Source organism: Apteryx rowi, unplaced genomic scaffold, assembly GCF_003343035.1.
Source record: "Apteryx rowi isolate R43461 unplaced genomic scaffold, aptRow1 scaffold_918, whole genome shotgun sequence".
Taxonomy (NCBI): domain Eukaryota; kingdom Metazoa; phylum Chordata; class Aves; order Apterygiformes; family Apterygidae; genus Apteryx; species Apteryx rowi.
In genome coordinates this window covers 100,653-124,369 of record NW_020451225.1, presented here as the reverse complement: position 1 = coordinate 124,369, position 23,717 = coordinate 100,653, and the positions used below count along the sequence as shown (strand labels likewise).

At 39.5% G+C, this 23,717-nt stretch overlaps 1 protein-coding gene across 1 annotated transcript in view; it reads left to right on the top strand.

The window, feature by feature from the left end:
- Window positions 1-219: 219 nt before the first annotated feature.
- Window positions 220-23,717, top strand: part of LOC112978318 (paralemmin-2-like) — a gene marked incomplete at its 3' end in the record, with an annotated part of 121,979 nt that continues 98,481 nt past the window's right edge. The window contains exon 1 of the mRNA XM_026091696.1: window positions 220-577. Coding sequence (XP_025947481.1) covers window positions 533-577 — 45 coding nt within the window. The remainder of the gene's footprint in view (window positions 578-23,717) is intronic.

Sequence of the window (23,717 nt, the reverse complement as noted above, 5' to 3'; positions counted from 1 at the left end):
GCTGTGCCATGTGCCTTCCCTCCTTGCTGCACGGCTCACTGAAGGGCACGCTGTGGGACGGCTGTCTGCTGCCTCTGCTGCATTCATGCAGGTTTTGATTACTGTGCATGCTACTGATGTCGAGCTCCTGTCGTGACCCAGCGCTCCATAGGAGGAGCAAACGAGCTGAGACGTCAATGCAAAAAATTATAGCCATGCAAGCTATCCCTGTACTCAGCTGCTTGGAGCGTGCATACATGGCTTGTGTGACAGCAACAGCACACAGAAGCAGCAATGAAATGCAGTTAGCAATACAGCTGGGAGACAGGCAGCAAGGCAGGCACTGGTCCAGTGACTAAAATGATCCTACCGTGAGCCAGTCTGCAGTGCCTCTAAAAGTGGCTGACTACTACGCAGGAGCTCGGCTTTCTCTGCAATTACTCTGTGGTGTAACTGAGTTCCCCTTGGTGACTGCAGTGTGTGTTCTGTTTTTTTTGTTGTTGGTTTTTTTTTCCTGTCTCCTTCTCTCTCCTCCTGTGTCCTTTTCTCCAGGATGGCGGAAGCAGAATTGCACAAGGAAAGGCTCCAAGCCATAGCAGTAAGTCAGTTTCATTTTACTTGCTCTTTTGTCTGTAGCTGGGGGAGCTGTGAGTTACTGAAGCAAGGGGAGATTCCAGCACAGTGGCTGGAAAGCATTTAGAAAGCATGGCTTTTGAGAAGTTCTTCATGGAGTTTTCCTTTTGGGAAATGACTGGTTAAAGTCTGTTTTGTAGGATTTGGCTGAGAATGAGAGTTCTGATGAAGTGCATTGAGCTGACACGTGCAGAAAAAAATGTGAATGCACAGTGGCATGCTTAAAAGACTGATGATAGAGAAGAAAAAGAGAAATAAATGGGGAGGAGGGGAGACTGCAGGAGAAAATCAGTACTCCGCTAAAAAGGATATTTTCACACTGTGGGAGTTTTAGCTAAGCTGATTAAGAAGTTATAGCAAAATGATCTGCTGCAGGGTGGCTTTTACTGCAGAAAATAATTCTGATATTATTACTTGCTAACACAATTAAATAAAAAACGTGCATTATCAAAACCGTCTGATTATTTGATCTACTAGTATTAAACTGTCACCTGAGCTCCATAGCTGAGCACATGCTTTGAGACAAATCCTCTGCTGAATTGCATCCTGCCAAGGGGTAAAGTTTGGGCAGAATTTTGCCCCATTTTAGCTAAAACTTCTGTTTTCACATTTCGTGCTAAAATCTAATTTGGAGTGAACTACAGGCTCAGCTGGTGCATACCTCAGTGGAGTGTGGGCAACGATACCTAGTGAGGATCGGGCCTCAGTATTTAAAAAACATAATCATCATGGCATATAGAAATTGCCAGCTCATCTAGCAAGGCAAACACATCACGTCAAAAGCCCTGTGTTTCTGTGACCACTGCTCATCTGCTAACCCCACATAGCCTGTCCTTGTTCCAAGTGACATCCAGCTCTTTTTCTTTTCCATGGTTGATATGTTAATGCAGCTGTGTCAGAGTCGGATGGTACGGTACGTGCCGATGACCATACATCTCAGATCTGAGGTGAAAAGACAGAAAATGACAGAACCTGCTAGGATTTTAAGATTCTCTTCCCCAGTTTCACCAACGATCAACAGATGTTATGTTTTACTATAGCTGACACAGATTATAGATTTCCTTTGTAGTTAGAGGAATGGCTGCTGCTGTACCAAGTTGTTTTTCTTAAGTCTTTTATTCTGCTAATAGGCCCATGGAGATTTAAAATAACCAGCTGTAAACTAAATACTTTTTTCTCCCTAAAATATTTCCTGTATAAGAGTAAATGATATCATTGGTTATGGGAGGAAAATATTATAACTGTCTAATTTTCAAACAGTGGAAAATAGCTGCTTTTTTAAAAACTGTTTGAAAGTTTTCTAGCAGATTAGGCATTACTAATTCCCAGCATTAAAACATTAGTAACGTTCCTCTAGAGCTAATTCTCACAACTGTCTCTGATTTGGGAGTTCTATGTCAACAAGTATAAGAATTACACTGCAGAAGTGCTAACTGTATTACAATTATATATGAGTCCGAAAAAAATTTGTCTTCAAATTAAAAAAATTGGTTTATATGGTTTATATTACTTCTTCTTCTTCCTTTGTCTGCGATATAACTAACAGAAAACCAAGTGGCATCCATTTCCACTCCACATGATGTGCTCCAGCCGCGTACCAAAGTGACTCAGATTCTATGTTTCTTGGTGCTTTGCATTTCACATCAATGAGGCCATAATGGGCATAAAATTATTATCTGCTATATAGTAGCCTTTTACACTAAGTTTATGCTGATTTTAAGGAATCCTGACCTTCAATATATATTCCTTTATGGGTTCTACTTCTGTAAAGCCTGCTAGGCCAACTATAAATAAAATATATTATAGTAATACATACACTGAATTCTATTTCAAAGGATTTAACTACAGTGTCAGAAATAGCCTTGTTTTAAGATTGAATCTGAGTCCACAAACTGATTTGTTTGTTTATATGTTCTGCAGAGCAACAGGTTGTCCATACCAGTTTCTGAGGTAACTTTTCTCACTTGGAGTACTGCAAAAGTTTATCAGGCGCAGAACAGTGTATTTCTAATGTAAGCTTTGCACCATCAGGATGAATCACATGACATGAGTTAGATGATGTTTCTCCTCCACCCCAGTTAGCTAAAATAAGGTCAGTCCTCAAAAGTTACACTGTTTCTTAGACAGGAGAAAGGTGACATTTCAGTTCAGCTTGGGGTTCCCTGTAGAAAATCAGTTGAGAAAAGCTTTAACCAAGCTGTAGTAACCCAGTCAGAGAAGCAGAAGTTTTTCTACAGCACTCTATGATCAAGCTGGCTGCACGCTAAACATGTAGAAAAAAAGTCCTATCCATGGTCATTGACACTTCTACATACCGCTGCTTGTACATTTGTGCTTGCTTTTGTAATCACCATGGCAAATGATTTGGTCAGGAAGAGAAGCAGAGTAAATTTTAAGTGTGCATCCCCAGACATGGAAATATGAATATTTGCTCCAGAAGACTGACACCTTTCTGAGAGTTCAGTTTGGTACTTTCTTATTCTGGCTAATCGCAGTTTTAAATGTATGCCCGTCTGGCACAGAGGGAAGTGTAATGAGAAGAGGAAAAAAGGGGTCTAACTGTTAGGACATTAATCTAAAACATGGTGAACGTGAGTTAGTCACTTGTTTCGCCAGTAGCAAGTACTCAGCCTCTCTGTGCTTTCATCTTCCATCTGTAAACTGTGAATAACGGACTTTGCCCTTGTCATAGAGAGCTGTTAGTGATTCATGAAAGGCTCTGGAGCACTTCGATGCTATTGTTTTACCAGGGTAAGACACAGCCAAATAAGGCGTTAAAAACGGAGCGTGCAGTCCTGATAAAATACAGGCTTCAAATATGTATGTTTTTAATACCACGATAAATGTTTAAGCTGTGATTTTTAGATCTTTCTGTTTCAGAAGTTTCTAAAATTCCCTACAGCAAGTTCAGGATGCTACAGCAGTCTGTTCTGAGAAACAGAGAGATGTGAGGAAACTACTGGTAAAGTGGAACTCGGTTCTCTCTGTTTAGGAGGAAAAATACAAAGTTTGTGGCATGGGGAACTCATATGGCAGCCTGGAATGGCTGTTTTTTTGAAGCTTTGCTTTAGTAGAGGTCACACCGGATCTCCCAACTTGAGTGCTGTGTGCGCCACAAACATATACTGATAAATCCTTCCATCATCCTGCACTGTTCCTAAGACCTATGGTTGAGCCTCACCTTAAATAACCACAACACCAGTCTGCTCTTCTGCTGTGGATGGAGCGGAGCGGTGCCCACTGTGAGTGCAAGGCAGACATGCTTTGCAAGAGGCCAGCAGGAGGTTAAAACAAGTAGTAGAAAGGGTGGGCATTAGCTGGTAGCAGCCTTCTCTTCTAAACCTCTTACTATAGCAAACTTTGGAGTGTGCATCCGCCCTTTTCTTGAAGGGAGGCAATGGGTAAAATTGTGGGTGAAAAAAGGAAACATTTTTGTGGCTTTAAAAAATATGCTTTCTCTAAGCTGCTCAGAAGTTTGGAATGCTAATAGTCCCAGAGGAAGCAGATTTAGTGGCCAGAGAACAGGTGAGCTGAGCAATTTATCACACTTCGGATAAATAAACTGCATAGCTTTGCAATTTATTAAATGGCTCCATTCTCTTTGGCTGTAGATATCACCATCAGATAGCAGTATAAATATAGACAAGTATTTATGAAATGTAAATTTTTTCTGTAACCTAACTAGCAGCTATAAATCTGGGAAGTGGGGACACTGAATATGTATCAATGTATTTCAGGTACAAATATGCATATGATACAGTGAATATGTATCATATGTATATAAAGTGAATTAAAGGCAATCACTGGCACACTTCACTTTGAAGAAATCTTCCAGTAGGGCAACAACTAGAACAGGAGCTGGATAAGATGTTCAAGTTAAGGAGACACTGGCCTACAGATGCAGGTGGGAAGCTGCTAAAATGTAGTGTGTTCCTAGCAATTAAAAACAACAGTAATGTTGGTTAGCATTTACCCATGCCCAGCTTTGAGATCCATTAGTGCATTAATTAAAGTATTAGAGAAAAATAATTATTGACATTCAAGTAGCCATGTGGAAGATAGCTCTTGTCAAACAAGAACGTTCTTGCTTTTTCTATGAGATTACAAGTTTACTTGTTAAGCTCAACTGTGTGGATCTAACATTACTTAAAAGTCATCAGATGCTTAACTGAGTATTGCAGAACATTCTGGTTTAAAAATAGCACTCTCCACTATCAGTGGGGTATACCTTAGATGGATTAAGGACTGGCTGACTGACAGATCTCAAAAAGTTGTTGTTAGTGAGGAAGATTGCTGAACAGAGCCTTGTTCCTCGGGAGCAACAGCAGTGGAGCGTTCACAGGAACCAATTTTGCAAGGCTTGATGGTGTTCAATATCTTTATTCATACTCCAATACAAATGCAAAGTCAAAACTGATAAAGTATGCAGATAAAATAAAGAGTGGTGGAGCCATAAACAGTGATGACAAAAAGAAGTCATATACAGCAAGTTGGATTACTTGGTAAATGAAGTCAACATAAATACAGCAGGCATTAAAATAGGTGAATGCAGAATTGTGCATCCAAATAATATGGCCAGCACCATGGAACAGGGAACTGCATTTTGGGGAGTGCTGCCTTTAACAAGGAACTAGAGGTCAGTATGGGAGCTAATGCAACATGAACAAGCAGGAGATCTTTGTTCTGAAAAGGAGATTAGTCTCACACTATTTAAACTAATGCTACAAAATGGTTTGGAGTTCTCCCAGAAGGATATGAAAAGATAGAAAAGTGTATATGTGTGTACATATAAAAGTGCACCTATTTTGCAACATCTCTTTGAGAATAGTAATTAACGGCTATCTTTTAGAAAGGTACTATAAATACAGTTTCAGTATTGCTGTCGTTGGTGATGTAGGCAAAGTCAAAATTTTCTCCCTGCTTTCTATGCTGCAACATACTGCATTTCTGGGCTGCATACTCAGAAATTGCCATGAGCATCATATGGTGTTTGTAAATTTCTGTTCACCTATTAACAGAAGAGTGAATGTTTCTTTTTCTCCCCATTCACCTATTTTCTTTCCTTCCACAAAATTACAACTTGCGACTAGTAAATCTTGTGCCTGAGATCATTTTACTGTCATGCTTCTCCAACAGTTTTTGTGAATCATTCTAGAGAATATTATTCATGAATGTTAGAATCCCTGGTGCTAAGGATCAGATGGAAAAAAAATGACAAATTCATTTAATCATTAATCATTCATAAACTAGTTTTCTGTGCCTTCATTTAGGAAGTAATGGAAAGGGGTTTTTTTGTTGGTTTTTTTTTTGCCCTTAAAGTTAAGCATGATCAAGTCTGTTTGAATTATTGTTTTCAGACCTGAAGCTAGCAGAAAGAAGGGCAGCAAGATATGGAAAAACTAAGCAAGCTACGACGCTATTGCTGGGAAAACAGTTTCACGAGGGGTGTGTGCAGAAGTCTATAAGGTCATGGGTATTACGGAGAGAGAGAGGATCAGAAGAGACTCCTCACAGTTTCAGCACAAGAATTAGTGGCTGTCTAAGGAAGGTAGCCTTCATGGACAAAACAAAGCCATAGAGGTGACTCTTCCCACAGTAATTGTTAGCCTGTAAAGCACATCTCCACAGGATGTGGTGGATGCTCAGAGTGCACTTGGGCTTGAGGAGAACCTGTGCTAGTTCATGGAAGAAAAATCCACTGAGGATTACCCTTTAGATATAAATAACTTCTGAGCTGCAAACTACTGGAGGCTCAGAGAGTACTGGAGAGAAGTATTGGGTAAATTTGTCGGCTCCTAATGTCTTCCCCAGGCATCTGGTTTTGGTACGGTAAGAGACTGGACAGTGTGCTAGATGGATCTGTGGTCTGACCCAGTTTGCTCATCCTAAATACTTACATAAACACATTCCTGGAGTAGACCACATCTTTAAGTGCTTTCTTGAGTTAGGGAACTAAAGAACACACCCTCCCACAAAGCATCGTGAAACTCATTTGAGTACTGTGGCTATACAGTTTTAACTATTTTTTCCAGTCCCATATTTCTCTCATTGTTATATTTGCAATTGTAGTTACTGCTCTGTTTAATAACAGCCGTTCTTCTGAAATCTCGTTCTTCAGCATTCCTAACATCCAAGTTTCAGAAATAGAAAAATGCCTTATTTGTATCTACCTGTAGCTGTCCTCTTTTGAAAAATGTATATAAATTTTAAATTCTGAGCTGAAAATACTTGAGTGAGACTTTAACAGGTCTCCAACCTACTCTACAGTGAGGAATGCCTGGTGGGGTTAGGACAATGTCAGGAGTGTCCTGCTGCAAATATTTCCAGGAAAGTGTTTAGAAGGTGTAAACTAGACATTATCACAAACTAAATCTTAATGAGATTTATGTTGTGAGCACAATATGAACCTGTGAGGTTCCTATGAACTTCAGTGGAAATCAGCTGTGGGAGAGGAAGTGTGATGTTTGCATTTGCTTTAAAGGATGAAGAGAGGTATCCTTAAGCTGAAATCTCCAGCCCTTCCCTGGAATGCAGCAAATAACATAGGTCAGTTTCATGGGAGAGTTTCCATAGAAAAATCCACAGGAGCACACTTGTGTCTCTTCTTGACTTCTTGATCATATAAAACCTTGGTAATTCCTGCATAGTATAGGAAAGGTTACAGTCTTTGCCTATTCTCAGTCAAAGCCAAATGAAAATTTCTGTGATGTTTTGAAAATTAAGATTAACATTTTGGGGTTTATCTGCATTGTTCCTTCAGGAATGTTTACCTAACAGCAATAGAAATGGAAATAAGAAAAAATATTGCTGTCAAGGAATCAGTGAAAACTAGGAACAAATAGATACTAGAAACCAACTTGCTCTTGAGAAATTTCTAGACAGTCTCCAGACTTACCCAAACTCAACTGTTTAAATTTAGAATTGTTTCCACAGCACATTCCTAGCTCTTAACACATCACCAACATCTCTTGAGCACAAACAACGAGCTGAGACACTGGCTTTCATTTCATGCTTTTTAAAAACTGTTTTGCAAAAGAGGTTGAAAATGAGTGAGAAGATTTTGTGGTTTGTTTGGGGTTTTTTTGGTAAATCTCTGGTAAAGTAAAATAGTTGTGAAAGATTTAATTTTTTGGAAACTACTGGACAGCTGTAGCCCGGAGTGTGATTCTTTAATGACAGATGCTGAATGCCATGATAACAGTGGAGCAGATGTTCATGTGAAGTTACAGGTGATACTTCAGCATTTATATGCTTTACCAAAAGTGATGGCTGGCTGGTTAGCTGTGATAATGGTGGGACGGGACTGGAACAGTGGTGTTCAGTCTCTCCTGAGTGCTCTTGCTCTTCCAGCAATGACTGTTTGTATTGAATTTTTCACAAGCTTTGCAAAAACAGTTTTATTCTCATACAGTATGAACTATCTTTCATGAATTGAATCCTTGCAAAGTAAAGGTATTAGCAAGATGGTTGGTCTGGAGCATTGATTCAGGAAAGCACCAAACTCTGTATTCGTAGTAAATTATGAGCACTCACAGTAGTAATATCTACTTCTTAGTCCCTCTTTGTGAGTAAATTCCATGGCACTGTCACAAAGTCGACTGTATTTGTTTACAAATGAGGAAGTAAAGCTCAAGGAAGGGAACTGTTTGCCTGTTTCACCAGCAAAGCTGACAGAGCCATGAATTCAATCTCACACTTCCTTATCGAGGTAGGATGGCGTTGGACATGATCTTAAATTTTATCAACTTTCTAGTGCATTTGCACCTGCTCAGAATTGATGTACGCTGAAGGGTTGTTCAGACAAAGATACCTTCTGGAAACAGGACCTGGGGGTACTAGGATGCTACGCCTGTCGTTGGTCCTTCTTTTCCTCAGGTAGAACAGCCTTTTTTGTGGAGAATTCTGAGTTGGGAAAGTCACTGTGCTTCGAAGAGTTAACATCACCTGAACAAGCTGAGCAGCAGTGAAATGGGTATGGCTTTTGGCAACTGCACACCAGACTTATGTAGTTCTTGACGCACAGATGCTTTTTGTTACTAGGCTGAGTTACAGCAAGGTTAGGCGCTGGAGGCGAGTAAAGCATTCTTCCTCTTTGCCAGTAAAAACAAACCCTCTCTGTGCAAAAAAAGCAAACAACCAATGTGGTTCAGGGAGCTCGTTTTGGAGGGAGATGTAACTACTCTCATCTTAGTTGCTGCCCTTTCCAGCCAGTGCAAAGCTCAGGTTGTTGAATTCAACTGGTATCTGATTAATTTAATTTGCTTTGTCCTGCAGAGTGCCAGCTTCATTTATCATGGTCCACATACAACATCTAGCAAGGTGGGGCTCAGCCGGTCTGGAATGCCTAAGCATAGCAGCAGATGGCAACCAGCTGAAGATTTGGGACAGCAGAGGTGTGTTAGGAGCCAGGAGTGCACAAGATTTAAAAAAAAAAAAAACTTCATGCTACAAAGATGGGGAATCTTTCACACCGCAGTTAGTGCAGCCCACTGATTGCACTCATTGATTTTCAGCGTGCATGCATAACAAACAGGCAGATTTAAAAAAAAAAAAAAAAAAAAAAGGAGAGAGAGAACAGAAAGACGAAAACCCTCAGTTTACCAGCAGAGGGCTAAATACAAGATGCTTTCCAGCCTTTTGGGGACACTGTCAATCATCACCTGTGCTTCAGCCATGTTCTTTTTCCACAGAGTGTTAAAAACAGCACTGCATGTGAAAGGCGGTAACCTGGGTAGGCGATGGCTAAGGAGTTCGCACTAAGAGGTCTAAAATTGCAGAAAGAGATTAAAATCCGGATTGCCATGTGATTTATTGCTAGAGGAGGAAGAGTTTAGCAGTGTGCTGCAGAGAGTCACGCAGCTGCAGTCTCTTTATGGCAGCAGCAGGCGCGAGTACAGAGCAGAGAATACTTGGGAGGGGACAGTGGTGCTAAATACAAGCATCTAGCTATTAACTAGCTGAGTGCCACAAGCTGCAGTGTCAGCCCTCTGTCATTGACTTGTCTTTTCCAGTACACTTCCCAGAGGGAAATGGATTGGAGTATACATGAACACACACACACTTGTTAGCTTCTCTTGGGACAGGTCTGTGTTGTGCCACGTGCTGTCTCTGAGTGTCAATTTGTTGGAAAAACTCCCATTGACATCCAAGGGTTTCCAAAGGATCCCTAGTCATCCAACTGCTTTCCATTTGAGGCATAAAGCAAGCATTTGGCACCAAAGGTGTCACTAAATTTATGATAACTKCAGTATAGGGGACCAGATTCTTTAATGCGCTGGCTTTGGTACAAAATTACTATGTTGGATGTGTTGGTAAGTTCTGGCAGCTTTGTGCAAATGGTATAGCATTTGGGAATTAATCCCTTATCTAGTTTTGATTCCTACATACATTGGCATAAACAGTAAGGCTAAGCTGTTCATCATGTATTTGTTCTTAATAAATATAAGCATGTTCAAGGACTTGCTGCACTTTAGAGGTGTAGGCTCCCACAGAAGGCTGATTCATTTTCTGGCATATTAAGCTGCATCTTTAAGACCTCATCTTATGGAAGGGAGAAATGCTGAATTAGGAACATACATTAATTCATCCCAACATCATGGCAAACTTAGTAAATTGTTCTGTTTAAGCAAGAGGTTCAAAATAACTTCTAGCCAGCCAGTTAAAAAGAAAAAAAGGAAAAAAGCCTTTGTGGTTTCTAAAACACAAGCAAATGCAGTCTAAACATAGTCTCTACAAAGTGTGCCCCAATATTAGTGATAAACTGAGAAATATCATTTCTTTGCACTAACTTTGGACTTTTTATAGCTGAAGATTCAAAAAGTGCAAGATTTAGACTGAAATCCATGTAGGATAGCTGAAGCTTATCTGTGAAATAGAGAACTATTACACTTTTCATTTTCATTTTCCTGATGCCTACAAGAAAAATAATAGAACCTAAGTGGGTTACAAGTATTTTGTGCTTATCATGTGGGACATCGCACATGATCCTGAGCAAAGCTTTTGATGAGATGGATGTGACAACAGAGAGTGTAGACTTCCATCTCTATGAATTGCTCCACAGTTCACAGGACTGAGTATCTGCAGAGGAATTGTTCCAGAATCAGTAGGTTTCCAGTCTAGAAAGCTCTTTACATTAATGATGATTTTTCAGTATAGTACTTCATAATAAAGGAAGTTAGGTTTCTTTTAAAGATTATTCCACTGCAGAAAAGAAGAGCATGGACAGCACTCCTGAGCTGGGGAAAGCTTTCAGTAATTTCCTGTTAAAATTTTGCCACAAATCTCTAGGGAATTTTGGATGAATTCCAAGCTGCATGTGGCAATTTCTCTCTGGAGCATGCTAAGCCATCCTTCCTTGCCTGAGAACACACAGTTCATGAAAACATTTCTGAAAAGCAAATGTAAGCAAACAAGATTGATGTTCAAAGTCAAAGTATCTACAGCTCCAGTTTTTACTTGCTATTGGTCTGTGACATTCAGTAGCAAACATCCAGACTTACTTAGACATGTAAGAGAATGAAGATGAAGATAGTCTCTGATCTCACTCTGTCATTTTGGAAGCACGTTGCCCTTGGAAACTTCATGAAATAATTTCATTTTACATTGATGTGGAGAACATTGACCATATGACTGTGGGAAAGTCATATGTTGCAAAGTTATAAGGTCCAAAAAGATCAGGTGGCCCTGAGCACTTATTGTCACTGTCTGTATTGACTGAAAATATGGCAGTAGTGCATATGCTTTCTGAAGAGGATGTTCTCACTCAGTTCTGAAGACAGAAGCGGTATCAGGCTGTCTGCTTCCCCAAGCTGCTGTGGCACAGATGACCTCCCTAACAGTGAAGTCACACCTGCATGGCTGGCTGCATGGTTTATCCTTTTGGCTACAAGAGGTACACTGAGCTGAAGGAACCTTAACCAAGAATAGGGTCAAACTGTTTTCTCATCAGGTTTTTTTGTGCTGGTCACACCCCTGTTTTCTGATTATCATTTTAATAAATTTAAAATAATTTGAAATAAAAATGGCATCAAATAATGGTCAAGATAAGCTTGGCATTAGACATACAAGACTTCACAGTAGGGCTTGGACTTTGAGCTAGGGATGGGCTGGCCTGGAATAGGAAATACTGGGAAACAGGTCAATGGATCTTGAGCTTTGGAGCAACATAATGGAGCTCTCCAGATTCACATGAGCTGGGTTTTGTTCACCATTAATCAACATGATTTTTATGAAGACAAAGAGAATTTGGTGAGAACTGACTGTGGACTTCAAGGAGTGCTCTGCATCCTTTTGGTAGACATACTAAACGCCTGGTTCTGATACATTTGCTATTTAAACCATCTTTACATCCTTCACTTGCATCTTCCAGTCAGCACTGCCACCTGAAGTTTAGGGTTAGTACTCAACAACATGAAGATGACTGTGTTACTTGGGTGGAAAGCTCCTCTGTCCATCCCCACCCAGCAGTTTCTGTCAGGACTTTGAGCAAGTAAGAGGACCCTGCTGACAGGGGCGTCATAAGTCTGGATTCACATGAGCAGGGTCACTTTTATCGAGAGCAAAAAGAGTTTCATCAAGTCAAACTGTTCACTCAGCAGGAGCTGAAAAAACTCATCCTTGGGTGTTTAAACAGCCTGACAGAAACTGTTAGCAACTGGTTTCAAGCATTTGTGACAGTTTGGCAATGTGTTGGAAAGCAAGTGGGTAGACATGGTGCTCATGTTTTAGACTGTGGGGATGGGGAGTCCCAGACCTATCAGCTTATCTTCAAATCCCCCAAAGGTTTGGCAATATATTCAAACTATCTAATTGTAAGCGATTGAAAGATAACAAGGCAGTAAGATACTGTCTTAGATGATGTCTCCCTATGGGAGCATGGTCCAGGTGAAACAAAAGGGATAGGGGCAAAAGAAGATGGAAAACTAAATCAAGAATATATATATATACCAACAATTCACTGACAAAATGTAAACCTGTATGAAACAGTGTCCTGCCTGGGACTGGCCTTGTTTTGGTTCCACACAGTGTTTCATGAACTGTCTAAATCAGATAATGGAGCACAATCATTATATCTATAACCTGGGCTTGGCTGGAAGAGACTGTGAATATGCGTAAAAAGCAGAATTCAAAACAATACTGACAGATTACTAACCTTTTCARATTGTGTCTTTAAAATAAGTGAGAGATTCTTAATACTAATCAATTACTGGATATCAGCTCTGAAGAAAAAGATGAGAGGAATAGAGTGGAAAAGCAGTTGAACATGACTCAATGATCTCTTATGTGATGAAAAAGGCTAAGAGGCTGGTATATGTAAAAAGGAATACTGCCTATAAGTTGGCTTTCTGCTCTGCTCAGACCAATTGTAGATGTTACTCTTCAAAAAAGATACAGATCAAATAGAGTAGATCCAAGGAGAAACAGGAATGATCAGAAGTCTAGCAAAATGACCTTAGAGGAAAAACAGAATGAGTTGGAGTTGTCTGGCCTAGCGAAGAAAATACCAAAGTTTAGCTTATCTTGTCTTAGGGTGGGAGAAACTCTCAATATTCCTTCTAGTCCTTGGGTTGACAGATAGTAATTTTTACTCGCTCTCAGACATTGTTTAGTAACCCATTTATAATAGCTTACACATAAAGGGTTTCTTCTGCAACCAGTCTGAGACATGAAGCACAATGCTTCTCTGCGACTTGGCAGTTGACATATGCATGCCTGTAGATACAGGAGAATAATTTAATCCAACTGTAGTGAAAGAAGTGTGAAGCTTGACTGATTTACTTTGAATTTTCCACCAGTTATTTGTGTAGATAGTCAGTCACTGGAGTTCAGATAAGTTTAGTAACATGATCATGTCTGAGCTTTTAATATTCTTGCTTTCACTGAATTTAGACCACCAATCTCTATACTGTTCAGTTTCAGTAGGGGCCCTGTCCTGCTTCCAACCAAGTTAATAGCAATTTTGCACCTGATTTCAGTAGAGAGCAGGAACAGACCCTTTTTATCCCCATATGTATTTGTACTATTACTGACTCCTATGTGCTATTATCAGTATATAAAAGGCCAGATATGAGCCAGATCACAAGTCCAAGCCAAATTTTCCAGGACAAGTGACACAGCTTTGGGTAAATAGAGATAAGTGGTACTCACTAGTCCTCTAGATCTGAATGATGCATGCTTTGCTGTTTGCCACATACTCTTATCACTAACACAAAGCCACAGTTAAAAAGTGACTAAACTCACCTATCAAAAGTCCAGCCTTTCACATAAAAAGAATGTCTAGATTCTAAACTCCACTTGTTCTCATTTGTTAAAAGGGCACCAAACTGTTATGAGAACTTGGGTCTCTTAACTGCTCTTTCCTGCTTCTCTTGTATGTTACTAAGACTCCAAATATTTAATAACCTTTGCTAGAATAAGCTTCCCATGCATTTTCTGGGGTTTGTAAAGAAATGGTTTTGCCACTGAGGCATCCTTATGACAGGTGATTTTTCTGTTGCTAGCTAAAAACACTACAAACAGAAGAGAAGATAATAACAATCTTGATTTGCTCAGCATGGGGAGAAAAAAAGGGGGGGGGGGAGAGAATGCTGAATTCCAGGGAAATCACTTTTGTTGTTGCTCTTTTGATCCTGGGAGGTGCGAAACTGTGAAGACTTAAGAAGCTGGAACTTCTCTCATGCTTTAGCTAAAAATCAAATGGGGAAGAGACCCTCCAACTAGCATGAAATAATGCTCGGTGAAGAGAATCAAGACAATACTGTTATTGAATTTCATTGTTTCTCTCTTTCTCCAACCTAGCTTGTTTCTGAGTTGCCTATGAGAATCACTGGAAAGCCTTGCACAGCAATAAATTTTGGAGCAGATTCTAAGGAAATATTTTGTAGTTGAAAAAAAGAATTTATCAGAGGACTTTTAGGAGAAATGAATTGTCAAGGGCCCCTAGAAAGTGTGGCTTCATAAAGATTATTTCTTAGTGGCTACACATTGACCTGTATATGCAGGAAACCTTTCAGAACACATTAAGATAGGGCAGCAGGTGCTCAGAATATAGCACAACCTTACGGGTATATTTTTCTTTCCTTCTGCATTTTAAGGCTGTGCACATCATACTGAAAAAAGTGATCAGAGATGGCTTTTTCTGTTGACTTTCAGTATTACATGGCATTTCAAGTAGCTTCCCTTTTTTCAACAGTATTTTTTAACTTAGTAAAACTCCACTTAAAGCATGAACAATGAACGATTAGTTTGCTTGTGGATATATTGCTCATGCATTACATGTTTCTATGTGTGATGCAGAATTGCAGATATTGGGTACTTCCTAAAATGCAAGGGTGGCAAAGCTGGTGACCACCTCCTACTGTGTTGTGGCAGAAATTACTTCCTGTGGTTTAAACTCTACAGTGTGTCACTTTGGCCTGTGATTCGACAGCTTAACTGTTTGTTTTAAACATTTTTTTCACCCTTTAAAAGAAAACTAGTTTGGTTAATTAAGAAATGACAGCAGGGCTTTTTTGATTGGTCCATGAGTCGGGGTCTTTTACAGTAAAGTGCATCGGTGTCTGAAAAATGACTGTGTTAATGTCATCCAAAAACTCAAGCTGCATTGTCTTTTAATGCTTGCTATAAGTGTGTTCCATCTAAAAAGTGTTGACAATGTTTACCTTAGCTAAAAGGCCCAGAAAGGATAGTTACCATTCTTTGGGGTATGTCTACACTGTATAGTGAAGTACATCTGTACATGGATGTACATCTAGCTTTTGGGTCTGCCTGATATCCAAAACAAATCCTCTGTGTGGCAAATCAGGTGTTTCCTGAAATGGGTGTACACCAGATATCAAAGGCAATGGAAGCAAGCTGGTTATGGCAGCACCAAGTTCAGCACAGAGTAATTAGAAGAAGCACAGCTGTCTCTGTACTATCCTGTGGTGTGTGGCATCCTTTAATTCCTAGCCTGATTCTCAAAATTGCATGCCAAACAGTCTTAGTACCCTTGGTAAACTCAGCATGAAGTCTCAGCTGATTCAGAAAGCAGGTTATAAAGTTGCTTATAATTTCTTCCAAAGCCTGTGTTTTTCCTGCAGAATTACACCTTTCTTCCTGGGATACATGCAACATGGTATTCAAAAAAAGTCACAAACTTTAATTATTTTTTTCTTTCCAGCTGCTGTGAGAAGGAGTAGCTATGTCCCCATTTTTTCTCCTGACACATAATGAGTAAAACCAAAATCTTCAAAAGTATCCACTAACTCCAAATGCTCAGTATGAGACATTTTCAAAGGCTGTATTTTTCAGCAAATAGACTTTTTTGTAACGCTTCATATATCCAGAGTATCTCTCCTATTGATGTAAAAGACATTGTGAAACTTCAAAGCATTTGGCTTTTACATCTGCCAGACATCCAAAACAAATCCATATCATGGCAAGTCAGATGTTTATTGATATGCTTTTAACCTGAGGAGAGTTAGAACACTTTACGGGTGAGAAGTTAAGCATTTTCCTGAGGTATTTAACCAGTTTCATAGGTGCCAAGTTGAACACCAGGGCCCATATTTTGATAGGCGGAAAACTATACTTACTTGTCTTTTTGAACATCGATCTCATTGTTGGCCTTTGTGCTATTAAAAATTCAGTCAATCAGTGTTATTTTGTTTGTTTTCCTCCTATGCAAAATAGATAGAAGGAAGAAGCAAGAAGCAAATCTATTCAGCAGGAAGGAATAGAGGACATGTCATTGGAGATCAGACCATTGGCCATGCAAAAAAGCACAAGGGAGAAAAGAAAAGCTCTATAGATTCAGTTTTTGTTTTGTCACTGAATTGTTCCACGGCATTATTCATGCCACTTAAACTTGTGTCCTTCTCCATCTGTAAGAAATGGAATTTGTGATACTTACTGTTGCACAGGAAAGATGTGAAAACCACCTCATATCTGAATGGTACTTTGAAGATGGGGCTTCAGACACAAGTGCTTTCCTGAGCTTTATTATTCTGTCTCCAGCAGTCCATGAAACTTGACACTACGAAGAAGGCAAAGGAAACCCCATTATGTACCTTCTAAGTGTTTTCAGGGTGTTTTTCTTTCTGTTCTGGCAATGGGCAGAAGAAATCTCTATTGTTCATTATTGGCATCAGAGCAGTGCCAGCTGAGATCTAAGCCCCATTGTGCTAGCACAATAGTGAACACATGCAGAACATCAGCCTCCAGCCGAATACGGGTCAGGGAGAGATGTGAAATGAGCACAGAAAGGTGAAACGATTTACCCGGGGACGTGCAGCAAGCTGAACCCTGTAGGTAGCTCTTTCGACTGTCACATTAGTAGGATACCCCACAGATCATGTCCTCATTAACTTCAGCTGTCTCCCTGCTCCATTCAGAGCCTCCCACCCTGCACTGAGACCCACAATCAACTGAAATGTTTCTGTTACCAATGCAGAGTGACCCCACGAAAGCACAGGGGTCTTCTTAACTGGTTTATTGCCTGCAGGATGCTCTCACCGTTCAAAGCCTTCTGCAGACCTTCTTCTGCAGAGCTTTCAGACGTTTTAATTAGCTGAAATCAGAGAAAACAATATTCTTCATCTTTCAACATGTGATAGAGTGCTGTTCTTCAATACTGATTACAGAGTGGTCCATCAATTCACTCACCAGTTTCCTCTTTTATTGTTTTCCTGCACACAAGCAGCCTTATCAATGCACTTTCAGAGATCCTTAAGAGAGGTTTCAGGACCAGGATTTGTTTTGAATGTCTGCCTGATGACTCTGATACAGAGGTATCTGAAGCCAGGGAAGGAAGGTGGATCCAGTCCTGTTCACCTTGTGGTTCTCCCTTTTAGTCAGATGATCCTCACCACTGTTATAGATGTGTTTATTTAACTTGCAGGATATAGGTACAGGTTTTGTTAATACCTTTGCAAAGATGGACAGACAGTGTTTAGAAGCTGATACAGAAATGCACAGAATACATCATGTAGCACTGCCCCTGTGAATATCTCATGCTTTTTCCTTATTTCTAAGACTGGAAACAAAATAGGTGTATTCCTTCAAAATCTAGCATGATCCAGCTAGGAAATAAACAGCTTGGTTTTCCTTCTCTGCAGTAACTAGAGCTATGCATGTATCCAATTTCCCTCTTGTTCTGGTTTAATTCACAGACTCATCTGAAGATTATCTCACTGGAAAAGTAATAGCCCTTAGAAAGCAAAATCATTTATGCTCTGAACTCATAGAATGGTTTTAGGAAAGAGAAGCATAGATGGAAATACTTCTAGCTATACAGAACAGTTCTGTCCAAGACATTACAAATCACATAACTTCTTCCTTGTGGCTTGTATTTTCGAAACTGTAACAGTGGAATGGATCATTTTTGTCTCTGCCTTTCAAGCTGTGATTTTGGATAGGTGGTGGGAAATTCTGAGTTTTTTAAAGCAGTCAGGTTTCACAGAGGAAAAGCAAAAGGGTGAAAGTGTTGGTGCCAGTTTCCTCGTATGCATTTTGGAAGGAAGAGAACCTTTTCCGGTTTCCTGCCAGTTATCAGGACTATCAGCCAGCTAGTTACTCAGCAAAGATGCATCCTCACATCAAGCAGTGTGAGGCACCATGGTAAAAGAGTCATATTTTATTAGTATTTATATCTTCTCTGAATGCCAGTTGTTCAGCACAAGGCTACAAGAAAGATCATTATGACAGAATTTGATGGTAAAAGTTGTGCAAGATATATATTTTTTCAATTCTCTCTTCTTTACTTCTTATATATTTTGAATTAACCAGTGCTGGAGTCCCATGCTGTGCTTCAGCATAGGAATTGGCCACTGTGGAGACAAGGAAAGTAATCTCTTGCATATATTACCTGATGGTTCAAATGTATCAGAGGCTAATATATTTGGATTCCACTTGGGGCCCAGCTTGATGCATTATAGAAAACAGTGAGTATCAATGTACACTGACCAAAAGATAGTTGCTATAGAAAAATCTAATGTTCAGCACCATGCTTTCTTTCTCCTTCTCTTTGAGAAGGAAAATGAGTAGCTTGTACAGCTACTGTCTCATACTCTTCATGCAAGTTCTTCCACATTTTTAATATCACTCCTTACTGTTTGTCATGTTTTTCTTCACATCCCCCCCGCCATTCAGCTGCTTGCACTTTTTTCACACAATGCATACTTTTGGGCAGATTTTCGGAAGAACTCAGCATACAGCATACAATAAGGAAGGGTTTCAGTGAAAGATGCATCCTTGAAAATACAGTCTCTGTTGTGGCACCTTTGTTGCTGTTTGTGGGGAGGGAGGATTATATGTTCATGATATACCTCTGAATGTGTTTTTACAATAAACTCCTGGTGGGTGGGTCCAATCTGTTGCATGTTGCAACAGATTTGCCTCAGTATAGGAAATAAAGCTAGACAAAGGTAGGAAAATAAATTTGTACTTGTATACATTTCTCTTCATTTTCCTTTGCTTCTAAGCATGTTTTCCTATAGTGAGACAAACCTGTTGCAACATGCAGCAGATTGGACTCACCCATCCCTTCCAAGCCTCTTTTTTTGGTACTGTTTGATGTCTGGGCATGCAAATTCCAATTCATCTCTTTTCATGAATCTTATTTCACTCAAAGCTTACATTTGTGCTTCTCAGATTAGCATTTGAAACTGATTCTGTCTTTCAGTTTTCCTTTTAAAGAGGATAAATAAGATGTATTCTTCTTGTATTTACATGCCAATAACTTTTTTTTCCCTGTAATCCAGTCTCTTTGGACCACTTGTTTTTGGAGAGTCAGCTACAAGATGTGTTTTAGATGAGAACCATCCATAGCAATTACCAGCTAAATCTTTTTTTGCATCACATTTAAGAGTAAATTATTCCAGGGGGAAATTCTTGGCAAACTCACTGTTGTGATCATAAATACTGCTTAAAGTGGTTCATGGTTATAGGAAACGAGAAGGGAGGGGAAACTTTCCAGGAGCTACTGTCTTCACCTTTGATTGTAAACTGATACAAAAGAATTGTAGAAAGGCTATGGACAGCTGAAAAACAAAACCATATAGATCTGAGTGGAGTTAAATTTTAATTTACTTTCAGTCATTTACTTGGCAACTCTAGTGCTTTAAACTTATCAGCCTGTTTTCTGATGACAATGTACTACTGACTCAGCTCAGGTTGGTAGCAAAGGTGTTATTCATTTAGAAAATAAGCTGGCATCTGACGGAAATGATCTGACTTTACTATTTGATGGACACCAAAGTGCCCAGCTGGAACTGTGGAATCATAATGTTACCACCACTTGGTGGAGCAAAAAATATGACAGAGTCTATGGTACAATACAAGAAGAGTGTTCATTCTTGCTGATTAGCAAGAAACTCCCATGTAGTCACATAACTCTATACGTGAGGTTTTAAGAAAAATAGACGTTGTGAAATCTGCTATAAAATCACAAGAATTGGCCAAACAGAGCTAGTCACCATGTTATTTGCTGTTTTGCCTGTGCATAGTCCACAGTGACATTCAAGTCTAGTAGTAGCAGGTTTTCAGAGCATGAGATCTGCTTCTAGCAAGGCAAGTTTTACTTAAATATGAGAAATTTGCACTTTGAGACCCACACTGAGAACAGATGCAAAGTTTAGACAGATGGCCTGCAGCTACACTTTGCATAAGCTTTCTTTCATGATCACCATCCTTTAACATAACCTTTGCAGAACACCGTAATTGAATTGTAGCAGTGATGGAGGATACATATGTGCAAACATTACTGTGTGTTTCCTCACAGAAATCTGATAGTCAATATAACCAAATCTTACATTCTGTTTTCTCATCTGAGGCTTCTTGATATTACTGTAGTACAAATGGCAGTGCCCAGTACTGATATCCTTCATTATTGCCTTAAAATAATTCAAAAGTTTCTCACAAAACTCACTTCTATTGCCCACCAAATAAATGATGACAATAATTCTGATTTTAAAAATAAACAGTGTGCTGTTAAGCTGACACATGTGTACTCCGCTCCTTGCTCTAATCTATCATCTTGTAACAGGTTGAATGCATTCTTCCTTTCCTTCTCAAAATACTGATTTAGCGTAACTAAATATAACTTGTCTTCAAATATGACTTGGAAAACAACTGGTTTGTCCAAGGTTCCATAACACATTTTTTGCTAGGCTATGGAAGGACATACGAGCAATATAGAAGCACAGGAGAAATAATAGTTTCCTGCAACAAATTAGATAGCTTTGTGTATGCACAGAGGTAACCCAGGTTAATGAATACTTTTCTCATGCTGTTCATGGAGAATTTTCTCTTTCCTAATTGAGCACAGATTCTCCTTCTCCATGAGAAGCCACCTCACCTTCAGCTCTTCTGTAATCAAAGAGTATTTTGAATGGTGAGCTAAATGGCACAGGAAGGTTTTCTAACTTTGCAGCCATGACAACACTGCATGACACGTGTGCATTCAAAAAGGGAGATGGAGTTCGTGGGACTGAGTGTAATGCTTTCTTATATCCTGTAGAAAAATACACCCCTTGTATCTAAAATCAGAATAAGATATCTGTGTAAATTGCTTTGAAGTCTGCAGGGCCCGTTTCATCTTAGGGCATTTAATAGGGTTCTGGGAAAGTGCAGCATGCTTTGTACAAGAAATTGTAGTGGAAACTATAGATTCAGAATAACTGCTGTTGTCTGAAGTGCCTTGCCAACAGTAACCAGAAATTTTAAGTGTTCTCTGGGCACTGCTGTAATATCAAATAATGAAATGTGAAGACTGAGTTGACTTTCAAACATGCTATGTCTCAGAGCAGTTCAATCAAATACGGTGCATTCCACTTTCTGTAGGACTAGATGAGTGCTGCAATCCATGCTACATTGGCAGTGCAGAGAGATAGACATAAATTGTGGTATTTTGGTTTATCCAAGATAAATGGAGGTGAGGTGGTACAGCAGAAGAGCACAGATCAGAATTTACCTGAATAATCAAAAGTTACAGAGACTAAGACACCTTTGCTTTGGCAACATATAACTCCAGCAAGTCAAGGAGGTATTATTTGACACTTTTAATTAGCATTGCCATCCTCAGTGTTCTCCTTCCTCACTATAGGTGGGTATAACTAAGTGTTGCAAGGCAAGCTTCCCAGCATTTGGGCATCTTTGGGCAATAAGAGAAACTCACCCTCTTGCACATGCATTTCTACCCAGATCTACAGCTTTCTGTTCCTATTGAAAACAGTGGGCACCAGGCTTAAATCTCCATTGGGAATGGGGACTCTGTGTGCTTAAATGTTAGAGAGCTCCTATTAATTATCTGCCACAGGGAAGCGAGGTGACTGTCTGCTCATCTATCTTAGGATACTCAAGGGGCAGCCTAAAAAAGTCTTTAGCAACACTTTGCCTATTCTTCAAGCTGGCTACTGGCCAAGAGCCAGAGTGGGCTTCCCACTTCAATAAAAACACTCACAGCGCTGGTCTGAGAGCTTGCCTAATGCAAATTGACTTTTGTCTAAAAACTCATGCCATCAGCAACCATTTCTAGCCACCCATTAGCAAATATTAGTATTTACTGTCTTTCCTAGCATGGCATTTCCACAATTATCAAATATCTCTAGCAGATTATGAGTGCTGGGCACAGAGGTGTTGTGGAGCAGAACCTTACGAGCTGTTGCGATGGCATGTGGTTACAGCATGCTGTCCCCATGCCATGTGCTGGGAGCCAGTGCCCAAAAGGTTTTTCAGTCGTGCCTGCAGCTCTGCTGGGTGTACAACATACAGCTGAGTGAATTTGACTGTTTGGGGTTGCTTCTTTTCATGTTGATCCAATTAAGTCACTGCCATTCATAGCTGGCTGACTGAATTTTAGAAGCCACGACAAGAAAATCTTTAATAGGAATACTCAAACAGCCAAGTGATCTATCAAGAAATGGAGAAGGAGGATGTTTCTGTGTGGAAAAATATATAGTAGGCAGGATTTTCTAACTGGGTGGAAAAAATTAATGCTATTTGTCCTTTCTAGGAACTTATGGAAAAGTGAGTAAATTATTCTTTGCAACTCTTTTTATTATTTTTCACAGCTTTGAGAAAGGGCTATATGATTTATGTGTGTTCTTGAACTAAAATATGTGGCCTGGTGATTAGTCATGGTAAGAGGGCAGGAACACTCTCTCACTCCACAGGTTTTCAAAGATGTCCTTTCGAAAAAGAAAGGAAAAAACAGACATTATCTAAAAAGTAAGATTTCATCTTTCATTTGAGTCAGTTTAAATATTTTGTTTTACAAAAAAATTTCTTATTTCTAACTGCTATTTGATTAAACATTCTGACAACGTGAAATACAAAGATGACCTGCAGAACAGCTTAAATGTAAAAATTTTAAACTTAATTCCTACAGTGACCCCCGCTTGAGCCATAAAGCATTGTGATTAATAGCTCTTCATTGCCTGTCCCTGATACAAGATGGCCACATAGCTAATTTCCGTGCTGTGCAAGTACAATGTGGTGAAACAGACAATTTGCTTTCAGGGCTGCATGTCACCCACAGGCCTGTTTGTTTTGCAGGTCTGCTTTACTGTATCTCTCCAAGAGGCACACAGAAAGTAAAACAGACGGTAAAAGTAGAGGAATATATGTTAACTGAGATCCATGAGAAAGTGACTAGCCAAGCATGATTGTTCGGTAGAGCATAGAAGGGCAGAAATATCCAATATTTTGTATGTTGGTGACATTGTGGGTTGGAACTTTTGTCCCCTTCTGATGCAGTTTTGCTCTCCTGTTAGACAGGGACTAACTGTTGGTAAGAATGCGTATTAGGCAGTATAGAAAATCCAGTCTTTTATGAAGCTCAGTGCATAATGAAAGTAAAATTTGGTAGACTAGACTGGAACTAAGATATAAGAAAAGTTGGTTGTTTTAAATCTGCAGTGTTCATTAACAATAGCAAACATTATTTTATGTTATCTGTGGGACTGAAATATGAATTATACTTAGAAGATCTCATATTTATTTTAGCTAGTCAGTTTTTGTGCTGAGTATGCTTAAAGTACCTCTTCTGCTAAGGCTATTGAAGCATTAGAGAGTATGTTTTCTTATAAACATCATTTCAGATTATGGTCATTGGCTTGTTTCAGAAG